This window comes from Narcine bancroftii, chromosome 2 (assembly GCF_036971445.1).
Source record: "Narcine bancroftii isolate sNarBan1 chromosome 2, sNarBan1.hap1, whole genome shotgun sequence".
Taxonomy (NCBI): Eukaryota; Metazoa; Chordata; class Chondrichthyes; order Torpediniformes; family Narcinidae; genus Narcine; species Narcine bancroftii.
The window spans coordinates 187286387-187303181 of record NC_091470.1 but is presented as its reverse complement, the minus strand read 5'-3'; the positions used below and the strand labels follow the sequence as shown (position 1 = coordinate 187303181).

Sequence of the window (16795 nt, the reverse complement as noted above, 5' to 3'; positions counted from 1 at the left end):
AGAGAGAGAGACACACACACACTTCACTTCTACAGTGTTACAACCAGCAACAACAGCTGGGACTGAAACAGGAAAAGCTGGCAAGCTTGTGGAAAACCCCATTTGGAAGACGTGTTGTGAGTTCTTAGTTCAGCCTGGTCAAAGTCCTTGTGGTTCATGCAAGAAGAGAGGACTGGCTGTCTAATGTTTCACTTGGAATAAGAGAAACAAGAAGGAACTCTGTGATGACCTGAAAGAAAGATGTTATCATCTGGAGAACTCTGAGGGGGCAAAACACTGGAGTGGCTGATTTAAAAGGAATCAGTTGTGGATGTCCTGGAACAATAAATCTCTCTCTAAACCGACAAGAACCTTCCTGAGCGGTAACCATTTACCTTTCAAGCACCAAAGCCTGGTGAACTTTATACATATTAAATTCTGTGCACAGTATAAGAATTACCTGCAACCAGTGAACTTGGAGGAATGAGAAGTGAGATTGGACTGTGAACCAGAGAACTTTTCTGAACACACACACATTACACACACGTGCGCTTAGAATTAGTTAGGTTAGTTATATCAATAGTGATAAGTTAAAGTGTGCTTCTGTTTTCATGTTTAAAGATAATTAAAAGCAACTTTTGTTTAAGTAACCAATTGTCTTGGTGAATATCTATTGCTGCTGGGTTTTGGGGTCCTCTGGCTCACAACAAGAGTGATTTGAGAAGGCATTTGTCCTGTTTACCTCACCTGTCACAAGGTTTCAAGATTCAAAATTCTTTGATTGAAATATTGTACAGATCATATAATATGACACAAAATTGTGAGGCAGGCAAAGTGTTGCAATTTAGTGTCGCCTGGCGTCCCACACAGTAGGAGAGAAAGAGAAGTAAAAGAAAGTCCTTTTGGAGTCTGAGTGTCTGTGGACTCACCTCCAGCCTCTGCAGCTTCACACAAGCTCCAGATCCAAACTTCCGACACGATCAGGAAGCCCTCAGTATCCGAGGCCCTTCGGGGAGTCCTGCTTGGCCTCAGCACCCTCTCAAATCCTGGCGCCAGCAACTGGTTCCCATGAGCCAGCCTCCAGCAGCCTGCGGCCTGTGCTGCTCTCCCAACCCCCAGTCGCCCTCCACCCTTGCCGATCCCTCAGCCGCTGATCCCCTCTGGTCACGATCCTAGAGGGTAATCTCTGCTTCTCCTCAACTGGGAGTGCTGCTTCCTGGAGTCTGCCACCCTTCACGGCCGCCTCCACCTTGGCACAGACCTCCGCCGTTGCTGTATTTTCTTTACAAACACCGTCAGCTCCTTTAACAGGCCGTTTAAAGCCTGTAGGGAGCCACCGGCATTGGAACCGGGAGGTTGAACTCTCCAGAATAGCGTTGTGTCTCGACTCTCCCAGGTCCCCACCAGCAGTAGTGCTGCCGTTACAGCAGCTCCGGCCGCGCCGCCATTTTCTGCTCGTCAAGGGACCAATATGTGTGATGTTCAAGGAGGGAGTACTTATTACTCATCTGGGTTCCTGAATGGGTTGGTCTCATCAGCAACAGTGAGGAATCGCACAACAGAGAAGTGGTGGAAAATCTCGTGCTCTGGTGCGAGAGAAACAACCTGAATCTTAATGTGGACTTTGGGAGGACCAAAAATGACCATCCTCTACTACATATCAATAATTCTAGGAGAGAGTGGAGAGCACCAAGTTCCCTGGAGTTCACTTCACTAGTGACCTATCATGGACACACAATTCTTGACAGGAAGGCATTTCCTGAGAAGTCTGAAACTGGCCACCATTATGCCAATGTTCTACAGGAGCTCTATTGAGAGCGTCCAGGCCGGCTGCATCACTTTTGGTACGGTTGCTGCAGAGAAATGGATCGGAGGTCAATCCACAGGACCATAACGGTGGCAGAGAAATGGATTGGAGGTCAATCCATAGTACCATAACAGTGGCAGAGAAATTAATCGGAAGTCAATCTACAGGACCACAACAGTGGCAGAGAGGATCACTGGGGTCTTCCTTCCCCCCCCTCCCCCGCCCCCATCAACAAGATCTACTGGAATCGTTGTCTGAAGAGGGTGCGCAAAATCATTGAGGACCGCTTCCATCCTGCACATGGCATTTTTCATCTGCTCCCATCAGGGGAAGAGATACAGGAGGATCAGGGCCAGGCTGAGGAACAGCTTCTTCCCACGAGCAGTGAGAATGCAGAACGACCAAAGGAGCTGCTCACACTGACCATTCGAGACTCTTGTATTCATGAAACCGTATTTATTTATTTGTATATATGAACACTTGCCCTCCATGTGTATTGTTTGTCTTTATGTGAATTATGTGCGGTTGTTTTGCACCGAGGACTGGAGAACATTGTTTCATCGGGTTGTACTTGTGCAATCAGATGACAATAAACTTGACAAAGTTCAGAAACAGTGGCACTGGGTACAAAGCCAGCATGTTATATTGAAACCATCCAGAGCAGTAATTGGGCCAAAGATGAAGCTTAGGTCACTTGGTTGTCAGGGAGATGTGATGGTCCCCGAGATTAACTGATGCAGTTTCAAGTTGGTGGGCGGGAGGTGGTTTCAGCTCCTGGGGGAGACATGAGAATTTAGGACTGTAACCCTTGGACAGAGGTTGGGAAAAGATGGGTCGGAGATGGACAGGATTGTGAACAAACTGTTTCCGTTAATTGGGGCAGCATGTTTAGCGGAGCAGTGTTGGTGCCAGCAGCCAGGTTTTGAATCCAGCATTGACTGTAAGGAGTCTGTGCACTATCCCTCTATCTGCGTGTGTGTTATCTCCGGGTGCTCCGGATTCCCCCCACCCCCCATCATTCAAAATGTACCGTAGGGTTAATTGAGTGGCATGGGCTCGTGGGCCAAAAGAGCCATTTATCGCACAGTGTGGCGACATTTAAAATTTAATAAATTACTGAAGGACGATGGGTTACAGAGAAAAGTTGAGCAGCCTGGGGCTTTTTTCTCTGGAGCGTAGAAGATTGAGGGGGGATTTGATGGAGGCATTCAAGATTTTAAAAGGGACAGAGAGAGTCAACGTGGATAGGCTTTTTCAATTAAGAGTGGGGGGATATTCAAACCAGAGGCCGTGGTTTGAGATTGCAGGGAAAAATTATAAGTGGAACATGAGGGGAAATTTCCTCACGCAAAGGGTGGTTGGGATGTGGAATATGCTTCCGGCAGAGGTGGGTTTTTTTTTTTAATTTTTTTTTTTCACACCATAAATCACATTAGCCATGATATACACTTTTTCTTTTTCACACATATACAGTGACTTTTTCTCCCCCCCCCCTCCCTCCTCCCAAGCCACCCCCCCACCCCCCCCTCTCGGCAGAGGTGGTTGAAGCAAGGACGTTATTTACATTTAAGGAAAGACTGGATAATTACATGGAGGGGAGCGGATTGGAGGGGTATGGACCAGATGCTGGTCAGTGGGACTAGGAGGGTGGGGATCTGTTCTGACATGGACTATAAGGGCCAAACTGGCCTGTTCTGTGCTGTATATGGTTATATGGGATGTAGGTTTAAAATCAGACAAGATTTACTGGGATGGGGAGTTGGAGGTGGTCTGGAACTTGCTCTCTGTAGTGGGGTGCAAACAGGGCCTTCATATGCAAAGTGAGCAGCACTTGAAGGAACAGGACCGGTGAGATTTCTGTACCAACTGTTAGCATAGATTTACTGAGCTGAACTCAAGATTCCTTTATTGTCATGTAATAGTACGGAACATGTAATATTACACAAAATAGCCATCTGCCTACCTAAAGGCTGAATGGCATCCTCCTGCTGTAACAACCCCGTGATTTGGTGACCTGCATCATTTCAGAGTCTGGCCAGGGGCCTGCCGAGGGAGACCATCAGACAGGGCAGCTGTGAGGTTTCCACGGCGTCGTCAGAGAGGCAGAACATTCTCCAGGGACTGGCGGAGAAACCGAAACTTCATCGGGCCCGGAAATCCATGTTCAGGTCCAGCCCGGCCCAGGTAAGTGAGAGGAGGTCAGACTTTATGCAGCATAAACCTGGTACCAGTGGGTTAGAAGCTGCAATGTGTGTTCACGTTGCATTGTTCGGAAGAAAGAGAGATTATCTTATTGAACTATTAAAAATTCTGAGTGTAAGTGACAGGGTAGATATGTGGACCATATTTCTCCCAGTAATGGTGTCGAGAATCAGAATGAAGAAATTCCCCTTAAATAGGAAAGCCTGGGTGTCATGTGATAGAGTAGTGGCCGGTCAGGGAACTCCAGCCCTCTCCGGAAAAGTTTTAAAAAAACACACAAAACACAAAGGCACAAACATAAAAATTAAAACAAAGTGAAAGTAAAGGTGGGCAGAAAATGGCAGCGAAGAAAGAAAAGTCGAAAGCAACAGGAAGAAGAGAAGAAGAAAGAACGTCGGAAGAAGAAGGTGAAGGCCTGACCTGTCCGAAGAGGCCCGCCGCAGAGAGAGAAGCCCGCTCCCTCAGGTCAGTGGAAGTCCCGAGTTCGGGACTACAAAAATGGCTCGCGGAGCCAAGTAAAAGTGCGCAACTGCGCATGCTCGATGCGCATGAAAAAAAAACACTGACGGGAGGGGGGACCAGCTGAGGAGTCGATCTCCACAGCTGAGGATGACAGCTGCAACAGAACAACAGGAAGAGAACATAGAAAATAAAGAGAACAAGAAAGAAGAGAGTAAAAAGAAAACAAGGAAACAACAGATGACCAACCCAGAGGAAGAAGAAGAACACAGAGAAATGGAAGAAGAAGGGAAAGGCAAGACAATGGATATATCTTTTTTTTAAAGAATATTTGGAATCAGTAAAAGAATGGCAACTACAAGAATTTAGTGAAATAAAAAGAAGAATTAAAAGTGCAGAAGAAAAAATGAATAGAATAGAGATGGTCATGTCAGATATAGGAAAAAGAGTGGACAAGTTGGAAGAACAAGAAACAGCCGTAGAAATGGAAGTAGAGGACTTAAAAAATAAATTGGAAGAATCTAATAAAAAAGTTAAAGAGACACAAGAGCTGTTAGCTCAGAAGATAGATATAATGGAAAATTATAATAGAATAAATAATATAAAGATAGTGGGCCTTAAGGAAGATGAAGAAGGCAAGAATATGAGAGAATTTATGAAAGATTGGATCCCCAGGGTCCTAGGAAGACCAGAATTACAGGAAGAAATGAAAATAGAAAGGGCACATAGAACACTAGCCCCTAAACCACAGCCACAACAAAAACCAAGATCCATTTTAGTAAAATTCCTAAGATATACAACGAGAGAAAATATATTGGAGAAAGCAATGAAGAAAATAAGAGAAGACAAAAAGCCACTGGAATACAAAGGTCAAAAAATTTTTTTCTATCCAGACATAAGTTTTGAACTCCTGAAGAAGAGAAAAGAGTTTAATACAGCAAAAGCGATCCTATGGAAAAAAGGATATAAATTTATGTTAAAGTACCCAGCGGTACTTAAAATAGTTATTTTAGAGAGATTGGGTAGGACATGTAACAGCAGCGTCATATAATTCAAAAGCTAGAGGAGTAGCTATATTAATCAGCAAAAATGTACCAATTAAAATAGAAGAGGAAATAATAGATCCAGCAGGGAGATATGTAATGATAAAATGTCAGATATATTCAGAGTTTTGGAATTTACTGAATGTATATTCACCTAACGAAGAAGATCAAAAATTTATGCAAGATATTTTTTTTAAGATAGCAGACACGCAAGGGAACATACTAATAGGAGGGGATTTTAACCTTAATTTGGATTCAAACATGGATAAAAGTGGGAAAAAAATTAACAGAAATAATAAAGTAACCAAATTTATAATTAAATCGATGCAAGAAATGCAACTTTTGGATATATGGAGGAAACAACACCCAAAGGAAAAGGAATATTCATATTATTCGGGTAGACATAAAACATACTCAAGAATAGACCTATTCCTGTTATCAGCTCGCATGCAAGACAGAGTAAGAAAAACAGAATATAAAGCTAGAATATTATCGGACCACTCACCCCTGATATTGACAATAGAGTTAGAGGACATCCCTCCAAGAATGTATAGATGGAGATTAAACTCCACGCTACTTAAAAGGCAGGATTTTAGAGAATTAATTGAAAGACAAATTAAAATGTACTTTGAAATAAATACGGAATCAGTGAAAGATAAGTTTATACTATGGGACACAATGAAAGCGGTCATCAGAGGGCAAATAATAAGTTATGTAACCAAGATGAAGAAGGACTACAATCAGGAAACAGAGCAGTTGGAAAGGGAAATAGTAAATATAGAAAAAGAATTAGCAATGAAGGAAGACACAACTAAAAGAAGAGAATTGGCAGATAAAAAAATAAAATATGAAACACTACAAACATATAAGGTGGAGAAGAATATAATGAAGACAAAACAGAAATATTATGAACTAGTAGAAAAAAACGCACAAAATTCTAGCGTGGCAGCTTAAGACAGAACAAACTAAGAGAATGGTATTGGCATCAAGGAAAAAAGACAAACAAATCACATATAATCCAACGGAGATGAATGAAAACTTCAGAGAATTCTACGAACAATTATACCAAACTGAAAACGAAGGAAAAGAAGACAAAATAGACAAATTTTTAACTAAAATTGAACTACCAAAATTACAAATAGAGGAACAAAATAAATTAACAGAACCATTTGAAATAGTAGAAATACAAGAGATAATAAAAAAACTACCAAATAATAAAACACTAGGAGAGGATGGATTCCCAATAGAATTCTATAAAACATTTAAAGATTTATTAATTCCTCCCCTCCTGGAAGTAATCAACCAGATTGATAAAACACAAAGCTTACCAGATTCATGCAAAACAGCAATAATTACAATAATACCAAAGACAGGGAAAGATCCACTCGCACCAGCGTCATATAGACCAATATCTTTACTTAACACAGATTATAAGATAATAGCTAAACTATTAGCAAACAGATTAGCCGACTATGTACCAAAAATAGTAAATCTAGACCAAACTGGATTTATTAAAAAAAGATAGACAACAGACAATATTTGTAAATTTATTAACTTAATTCATGCAGTAGAAGGGAATAAAGCTCCAACAGTAGCAGTTGCTTTAGACGCAGAGAAGGCCTTTGACAGAGTAGAATGGAATTATTTATACAAAGTACTACAAAAATTCAGTTTACCAGAGAAGTATATTAATTGGATTAAAGCACTATATAAGGGGCCATTGGCGAAAGTGACAGTAAATGGATATATATCAAAGCAATTTAACTTAAGCAGTTCAACGAGGCAGGGATGCCCATTATCACCCTTATTGTTCGTGTTAACTATAGAACCACTAGCAGAATTGATAAGAACAGAAAATAAAATAAAAGGGATAATAATAAAAGTCAAGGAATATAAAATCAGTTTATCTGCAGATGACGTTATAGTATACTTAACAGAACCAGAAATATCAATAAAAGAATTACATAAGAAATTGAAGGAATATGGAGAAGTGTTGGGTTACAAGATTAACGCAAATAAAAGTGAAGCAATGCCAATGAATAACGTGGATTTCTCAAAATTTAAGAAGGAATCACCATTCAGATGGCAAATGCAAGCAATAAGATACCTAGGTATACAAATAAATAAAAACCTCGGCCATCTATATAAACTCAATTACTATCCACTAATGAAAAAATTACAGGACGACTTAGAGCATTGGAAAGACTTACCACTAACACTAATAGGAAGGATAAACTGTATTAAAATGAACATTTTCCCAAGGATACAATACGTATTTCAGGCATTGCCAATACACTTGACGGAGAAATTCTTCAAGGAGTTAAAGAAAATAGGGGGGGGGTGGGGGGGTGGCTTGGGAGGGGGGGGGGGAGAAAAAATCACTGTAAATGTGTGGAAAAGAAAAAGTGTATATCATGGCTATTGTGATTTATGGTGTGAAAAATAAAAAATTTATATAAAAAAAAAGGAGTTAAAGAAAATAATAAGGAAATTTTTATGGAAAGGGGGGAAACCAAGGATAGCACTAGATAAATTAACAGAATGGTATAAACAAGGAGGCTAACAACTGCCAAACTTAAAAAATTATTATAGAGCCGCACAATTAAGATACCTCTCAGATTTTTATCAAACAAGGGAAAAGCCAGATTGGACTAGATTAGAACCTGATAAAATAGTGGAGAAGATACCTGAACATATATTATATAAATGGGATGAAAAATTGGTACAACGTAGGAATTCTCCAGTATTACATCATCTGCTCAATATTTGGAAGAAGATTCATGTAGAAAGGAATAAAACAAATTACTAATTACCAAAACTAATACTGACGCAAAATCAACTAATCCCTTTTACAATAGATAACCTTTCCTTTAGAGAATGGGAGAAAAAAGGGATCAAAAGAATAGAAAATTGCTTTTCAGGAAATAAATTACTATCCTTTGAACAAATGAAGGATAAATATAATATAACTCAAGATACAGTGTTGGCATACTACCAACTGAAATCCTACTTGAAGGACAAATTGGGAAGCAGTCTGAGGTTACCAGAGGGAAGTAATTTTGAATATGTGATTACAGACACAATGATAATCAAAAAATTTATAACAAATATGTATATTAAACTGCAAGAAAAGGAGAATGAGGAAACAAATGGTAAAACTAAACAAAAATGGGAACAAGATTTAAACATAAAGATAAAGAAGGAAACATGGGAGAAGTTAAGCTCTGGAACTATGAGAAATACAATAAACACGAGGTTACGTATGATACAATATAACTGGATACACAGGCTATGCATTACACCTCAAAGGTTAAATAAATGGGATCCAACAGTATCTGACAGATGTTTTCGTTGTAAAAAGGAAATGGGAACAACAATTCATGCAATCTGGACGTGTGAGAAAGTGAAAAAATGTTGGGAAGATCTAAACCAGATGTTAAATAAAATCACAGAAAGCAATATACCAAAAAATCCAGAGATCTTCCTCCAAAGTAACATAAAAAACAAAGAATTTGGACTTGATTTGGATGGTGCACAAAAAAGATTTGTTAGGATAGCCTTAGCTGTAGCAAAAGAATGTATTATGTCAACCTGGAAATTAGAAGATAACTTGAGAATACAACAATGGTATATAGAAATGAATAAATGTATTCCATTAGAAAAAATAACATTTAATTTAAGAAATAATATTACAATATTTGAACAAATATGGGAGCCATACATGAAACACAATAGAGAAAACCTACCGGGGACATCTACCACCTAAAATGACAGAAGGAGAAGGAAATGAAAAGAATTGACTCAGTGGAATTTCTTTTTTATTTTTATTGAGTGACAACATTTTTTGACAGGTTTAATGTATCTTAGATTCTGTACTTTAAATGAATGGGAGGGGAGGTAGGGAGGGTGGGATGGGAAGAGGGAATGGGGGGGGAGAAAACGACACTGTATATTTGAAAAGAAAAATGTACGTATCTTGATTAATGTGGTTTATAGTGTGAAAAATTTTTTTAAAAAATAGGAAAGCCTAAATTCTGAAATTGTTCTACCAAATTCTGGACACCCACATCAGGGGTAAAATTCAAAGATGAATGTTAAATGATTCAATTGATTTCTTGCATCTGATTCCCAACAAGACATTCTCCTCATTTCTCAATCCCTTTGGGCTCCTGGATTTGTAAACTATGCTCGGGTTATATTTGGGCACCAACCCTAACCACTGGACACCAATTTCAATTCCACATACCATTCCCACACTGACATGTGTATCCGTGAACTGCCAAACTGAGGCAAACCGCAAATTGGGCATTGACGTTTTCCTCTCCAATTTCATTTTCCCTTTCCCCCAAGTCTCTGTCTTTCTCTATCCCTCTCTCCTTTCCTCCACCCCCTTCCCTACCCTCCCCACTACATTTTAAAGAATTAAGACATTTTTTAAAATAAAAACATATTTACAAACACAAAACACACAGATAAAACCAAAAACCTCCATAAACATGTAGCAACAAATCCGTAAGAAGCAGTAATTACGACCACTTCTATATTATATAGTATTTCACATCAAATTAAAAGACTATTTTAATCATCAACCACACACATGATCCTCTGGTGGGGGACACCGCGCATGCTCCCGCTCCAAAACCTCACGGGCCCAGACGTCACCCCGAAAGACGGGCAGGCCATCAGCTCACCACACGCCCTCGAATTTTGTCAACTCCAACAGCAACCCCATGAGATCCACCGAACGCCCGGCCCCCCTTCCGCACCTGGCGGCTGTAAATCAGGAGTGGGGGCTGAAGAGCAGACAGGATTTGAGGAACAGTCCCTTCAGGTGGGCGAAGAGGGGCTGCCACCTCACGCACTCCACAAAGATGTGCTACAACGTCTCCTCCCAGCTGCAGAAGAGAAGGGTGACCAGGGTGTCGGTGATCCGACTCAGGAAGCAGTTGCACAGCACCGCTCAGTGCAGCACACTCCACCCCAGGTCCTTGATGTAAAGGGGGAGGCCTCCTGTGTAACTCCACTTGATGCCGGAGGGGGGAGCGGGGGAGTAAAGCCGACCGTCAGGGCATGTCTGGTCCACTGATGAGGGCAACGAAGTGAAAAGTGTGCAGGAGCAGCCCAAACAGGAAACGCTTCGGTGTACTACAGCATGGTAGCAGACCTTTCAGTCCCACAGGCCCTTGCTACCCAAATACCACAATTAACCTGCAAACATTTTGAAACCAGAGGACCTGGAGGAAACTCAATCACCATGCCGTCCAGCATGAGAGGGGAAGGGGGCGAGAGTTGGGATAAAGCCCACTAGTGAGTTGATCATGAGTCTGTATCTCCATTCCCCTCTCTAAAGCAGGCCCACTCTAAATATTAATGTGCAGATGCTGCGATCGTAGTTCACACAAAAATGCAGGAGAAACTCAGCAAGTCACACAGAGTTCTTTATGTAGCAAAGATAAAAATAGCCCACATTGAGAAGAGCAAGTGGGGCAGGAGGGGGCTGTTTGCTAGTTCGGCTAAATGTAATTTGAAGATGTTCATGATTTCCACCTGAGATGGATGAAAGAGTTCCAAAGGAAACACAGGTTCCACCTCTTTAACGGTTCCCTTATTGTCACCCACATTTAGAATGTAATGCACACGAAATTCTTTAATGTTGTCTACCATAAGGAAGACAGAGAATCGCCACTTTGTCCAGTGCCCCTCACAGAAATGAGGCCCCAGTGAGGGGCTCCCTGTGCTCTAATCACTGAGCTGTTGGAGCCGTTGCCGGACCACAGAAAATGCCAGAAAACAGAAATTGACTCCTAACGGAACGCATTGGCACTTGCACCATCTTCTCTTGGATGACACCTTGAAGGGCTAAAATACAGCTGAATGCAAGAAATGAGAGCAGGATTGTATCACCAAAACACTCAGCTGCAGTGTAAACAGATTTTGGCGCATTAGCAAATGGCGCCACCCTGGTGGCAGATCCACAAACGAATGGCGGCAGATTCAAAATGTGCTGGACCACAGAGCGCCAGATTAGGAAGGTACAACCTGTACAGGAAAATGATGAGTCGGGCCGAAAGGCCTCTTCTGTGCTGTGTCTCCTTACTTGCCAGGCAGTGCGGGGCGACAACTTGTTTGTAAACTATCAAAGACAACAAGGGTAAAACCTGAAAGTCCGCAGGCACTGTAGTTGAAGTGAAAACTCAAGGGTGGAGAAACTCAGCAGGTCAAACAGTAGCTAAGATAAAGATTCATGACAAATGTTTCGGGCTTGAGCTCTTCATCAAACTATGGGAAAAGGGTAAAGCTAACAAGGGTATCTGCAACTGCATTGGATGGAGGGAGGGTTTAAATGTTGCCTTTGCTTTGCCACCCCAACTCTTGCTTCTCCATGTGTGCAAATCACCCCCCACCATTTTATTCAGACACCTGCCTGCTTTCTGCTCAGGCCCGAAACGTTGATTATAAATCTTTACTACATAAAGAAAAGCCGAGTTTCTTCAGCATTTTGGTGTCAGCTGCAATCATGGGGTGCGCAGATTTTCTTGTTTAACCAACTCTTTTGTTCCTTCAGATCAAACTTGTGGAAATGAAAGGGGACTCAGATCACGGCAGTCCGGTTCGGCAGACCACCCAACTGCAGTTCGAGCTTCTGCCCAGTGGAGGAGCTGCCGAAGGCACTGCAGGTGTGCAAACAGGTAAAGCAAGAGACCCTACAGCATGATCCCTATTTCTTAATGACCATGGGCCTCTTGAGTTCACTGTTAGCTCACAGACCAATTGTGTTCTCCCTCTGATCTTCCCTGTAATTTACTCTCTTCCCTCTACAATTCAAGAACCCACCAATTTACAATGGCCAGTTAACCTCCTGACCAGCATGTCTTTCACTGGTGTCACTAGGGGGTGCCCCAGATTTAATTTAACTCATTAAATTTTTGTGTAGTGCTTCAGCAGAAATTATTTATAAAAATATTAGTTCCAACATCAAAAACATTTTTCACAAGCCAAGCTTACATGTATTAATATTAACTACAGGGCTAAAACTCCATGCTAATTTACTTTTTGAACCTTCTAATGTGCTCCAGTCAGAGCCCCCCAAGCTCAGTGCCATCGCCCCTGCCACCCACCCCCTGCCACTTAGCACCGCTGCTGCCCCAGACCTACGAGGAACACATACCTGTTTCTTCTATGCTCAGTACACTTGGTCCATTGGTGGGGGGGGGGGGGGGGGGGAGCTATGAGTTACTGCACCAGGTAACACCAACCTCAGTGACGCCACTGATGTCTTTAGTGTGTGAGAGGAAACCAGAGCAGCAGGGAGAATCTACAAACTACCCTGACAGCTCTGGAGGTCGGCGTCAGACCCGGGGCTGTGTCCCAGTGCAGTGCCGTGAGCCTTCCTCCCTCACTCAGAAACCGTCCTGTGGCTTAAGGTTATTCACGCACGTGTATGCGCGCTTGGCTTCACTCAGCCATGCTCTGACGCGCCTTGGTGGGCAGTGCTGCCACCCTCTGGATCAGAGGTTTGCGGGTTCAGGTAGCCCTCATCTCTCATGAGTTGCCAAGCAATCACCTTATTGTGATGTTAAAGCCAGATGAAGGAGGATATGGGAGGACTGGGGGCCTTTACCTATCCCTCCAGCAGTAACTGTAAAACCAGATAGTCAGAGCCATGAACGCGTTACTTGGATGTAAGCAGGTTGCTGTGTTTCCCCAGTACAATGGGATCCAAACTTTCATTGGATGCATGGATGTCGGGATCCCAATGCAGGACCTTCCTGTTCTTTAGTGGGACGGAAGGCGTGACAACTGCTTAGAATGTTAAAGCACAGAAAGAAGCCCCTTTGGCCCTTCTAGTCTCTGCCGAACCATTTTTCTGCCTCATCCCACCGACCTGTGCCCTCTCATCTCCAAATTCTTCTTAAATTGAGCCCGCATTCACCACTTCAGCTGGCAGCTCGTTCCACACTCCTGTGTGAAGCAATTTCCCCCTTATATTCCCCCTAACCTTTTCCCTTTTACCCTTAACCCATGTTGTCTGGCTGGTATCTTGCCTACCCTCAGTGGAAAAAGCCTACCTATATTTACTCTGTCTGTCATAATTCTAAATACAGGTAAACAATCCTTTATCTGGAACCCTTGGGTGTTCCGAATTTTGGATTTTTCCAGATTTCAGAAAGCCAGATTTAAGCCCACCCAAATTGTGCTACCGTATACACCCCCACCCCCTTCCAGTCGCCCTGCCGTCTCCTCCCACCCTTGCCCACCCAACTCGCGCTCCCGGTCTCTCGCCTGCCCTACTCGTGCTGCCGCCTCTCTCCCCACTTGCTGGATTTTGGAGCTTTCCGGATTTTAGATGGCTGGATGAAGGATTGTGTACCTGTACCTCTATTAAATCTCCCCTCATTCTTCTACGCTCCTTCACTTGGGGTTCTTCTTCCTTGCCCACCTGCAGGACTCGTCAAGAGGCGGAAGCCGGAGAGATTGGGAGCGGAGCCCACAAAAGCAAACACCCACCTGAAGGAAGAAATGGCCAAGGAGGTCACTCCTTTGGGATCCACCCGGGGAGGTTACGGAGGAAGGGCCGAAGGCTGCCCTGCGGCCAGTGTGGGGTCCACGGTGGGTAATGTGCACTCTCCTCAGTGTGGTAGCCTCCTCAGGATTTGGCTTTTAACTAGTTGAGGGGGAAGATGACATTATTAACCTTGAGTGGATTCCTGTCGTCAGCTGCTGACCTGAGGGCAGGCTTAGTTGAACCGGTTGGAAGGGAACTTCCCTGCATTCCTTTACCGCTCCCACCAATCCACCCAGGGTTGCAGGGTTGAGTGAAGAAGGTAAATGCAATGTCAAGATTTCATGACATCCCTGCTCTTCTATTCCAAGGCCCTGGTGAGACCTCATGTGGAGTATTGTGAGCTGTTTTGGCTCCTCATGTAAGAAAGGATGTGCGGATGCTAGTGAGGGTTCAGAGGAGGTTAATAAGGATGATTTTGGCAGTGGAAGGCTTATCGTAGGAGGATCATTTGACGGTTCTTGGCCTGTACTCATTGGAATTTAGGAGAACAGTGGGGGGGTGGGGGGGACATGATGGAATGATCTAATTGAAATATTTTAAATATTGAAAGGAATAGATAGAGTACATGTGTAAAGGTTGTTTCCCCTGGATGGAGAGTCTAGGACATGAGAGCATGGCTTCAGTATTGAAGGGCGTCATTTCGAACAGAGGTGCGGAGGAATTTACCAGAGGCTGGTAAACCTGTGGAATGTCTTGCCACAGGCCGTTGTGGAGGCCAGGTCATTGGGTGTATTTATGGGAGAGATTGATAGGTTCTTGATTAGCCAGGGCATCAAAGGTTAAGAGGAAAAGGCTGGGGAGTGGGGCTGAGTGGGAAAATGGACCAGCTCATGTTTGAATGGCAGGGCAGACTCGACAGGCTGAATAGCCTCATATGTGTTATGATCTCTCCCCCTTTTCCATTTTCCCCCTCACCCCAGTTTTAGAACTATTGAATTATTATCAGAATACTATACGTACATGTCGTCACATACAACTCTGAGATTCGTTTTACTGTGGGCACGGAAGAATTACCACTCATTGGCAGAGAGAAAAAAGGTTCCATCGGTCCATCACCGTAAAGAAAATAGAACACTACAGCACAGAACAGGCCCTTCGGCCCTCAATACTGGTTGTTAATGGATTATGATAAGAGGAGAGGTGAGAATTGATTTTGGCTCTGTGAAGAGCCAAATAGGGAAGAGAGAGCTGGGGAGAGGTGACAGAAGAAGAGGTGGAGTGGGGGTGGGGGGAGGTGTTTAACACAAACTGGGAAAGTTGATGTTAATGCCATGCAGTTAGAGGGTGTCCAGATGGATGTTCCCTTTACACTTGTAAAAGTTTTAAGGGACATTAGGGGGATCTTCTCCATGCAGATGGCGATTGTGGACTTTCGTTTCTGGTTTCTTTAACAAAGAGACACGCGCCAATTAAAATTAAAGTGACTCTGTTACAAGAGTTTTTGTTCATTGTACAAGTGCAGCAAAGTTTAATTAAAACAGCCAAGAGAATGGGTCTGGCACAAAAGATTTGCTTCCCATTAAGAAAGTCTGAAACAGAGAATGGTGCCAGCTGAAGTGGTAAACACAGGCTCAGTTTTGACATTTAAGAAACACTTGGACAGGTACACGGACAGGAGGGGTATGGAAGGCTATGCAGGCCAGTGGAACTCAGCAGAATAAAAGTTGGGCACAGACTAGAGGGGCCAAAAGGCTTGTTTTCTGTGCTGTAATGATTCTACAATGATTGGAAACAGCTGAGGGTGCAGGGGTTGGGATCTATGGATGGGTATAAGATGGGAATTAGTACAGATGAGATGGGCGCCATGTAATTCTGTGGAAACATGACAGATTCTACTGAAACAGCAGCAGGGAACAGAGGCTACCAATAAAGGCAGGGAAACTTCAGGAAAGTGCAATGAGTGGACGATAGCTAGTGGGCCCAGCTAAGGACATCGCGGGCAAAACCCTCCCTATCACTGAGAACATCTTACAGGGAGCGCTGCCGTCAGAGAGCAGCAGCAATCATCAAGGACCCGCACCACCCAGCGCACGGTCTGTTCTTACTGCGACCATCAGGAAAGAGGGTCTTGGTGCCACAAGGCTCGTCCCCACCAGGCTCAGGGGCAGCTGCTCCCCCTCCTCAACAACAAACCCTATCAGGTAAAACGTGAAAGTCCGCAGACATCATGGCTGAAGTCGAAACACAATGCTGGAGAAACTCAGCAGGTCAAACAGTGTCCTAACTAACTTAGGACTAACTAAGGACTAACTAACTAACTAACCAGCTTGAGCCCTTCATCAAGGTATGGATAAAGTGTCGACAGGCACCCAAACAAAATGGTGGGGGGAAGGAGCACACAGGCAATAGGTGGGTAAGGGAGGGAGGACCCACCAGCAAAAAGCGGAGAGGGGGTTGCTCCGTGGATGGGGGCAGAGAGCTGCAGGAAAGAATCCAGATGGGTGGAGAAGGAGGACGAAGAATGGAGAGTAGGCCAGCAGAAATCAGTGTTAATGCCATCTGGCTGGAGAGTGCCGTCAGAAAATTAGGTGTTGCTCCTCCAATTTACGGGTGGTCTTGGTATACTCAGTCCATGGACAGGTATGTCAGCACATTAATGGGGCGCAGAGTTGAAGTGGTTGGCCATTGGGAGATCGCTGTCATTGATGCAGACAGAGCAAAGGTGCTCAGTGAAGCGAGCTCCCAGCCTCAATCAGGGACCCATTTAAGGACTCTTACTTTAGCACTTTATTGATTTAT

General features: G+C 43.4%; 1 protein-coding gene across 11 annotated transcripts in view; it reads left to right on the top strand.

The window, feature by feature from the left end:
* LOC138754775 (histone-lysine N-methyltransferase EHMT2-like) overlaps positions 1-16795 on the top strand; it is a 129592-nt gene that overhangs the window by 33011 nt on the left and 79786 nt on the right. For 10 of the 11 annotated variants that reach the window (XM_069919585.1, XM_069919586.1, XM_069919578.1 and 7 more), the window contains 3 exons: positions 3815-3970; positions 12056-12179; positions 13937-14100. In XM_069919585.1, coding sequence (XP_069775686.1) covers positions 3815-3970; positions 12056-12179; positions 13937-14100 — 444 coding nt within the window. The remainder of the gene's footprint in view (positions 1-3814; positions 3971-12055; positions 12180-13936; positions 14101-16795) is intronic. The other variant, XM_069919576.1, reaches the window with a different exon arrangement.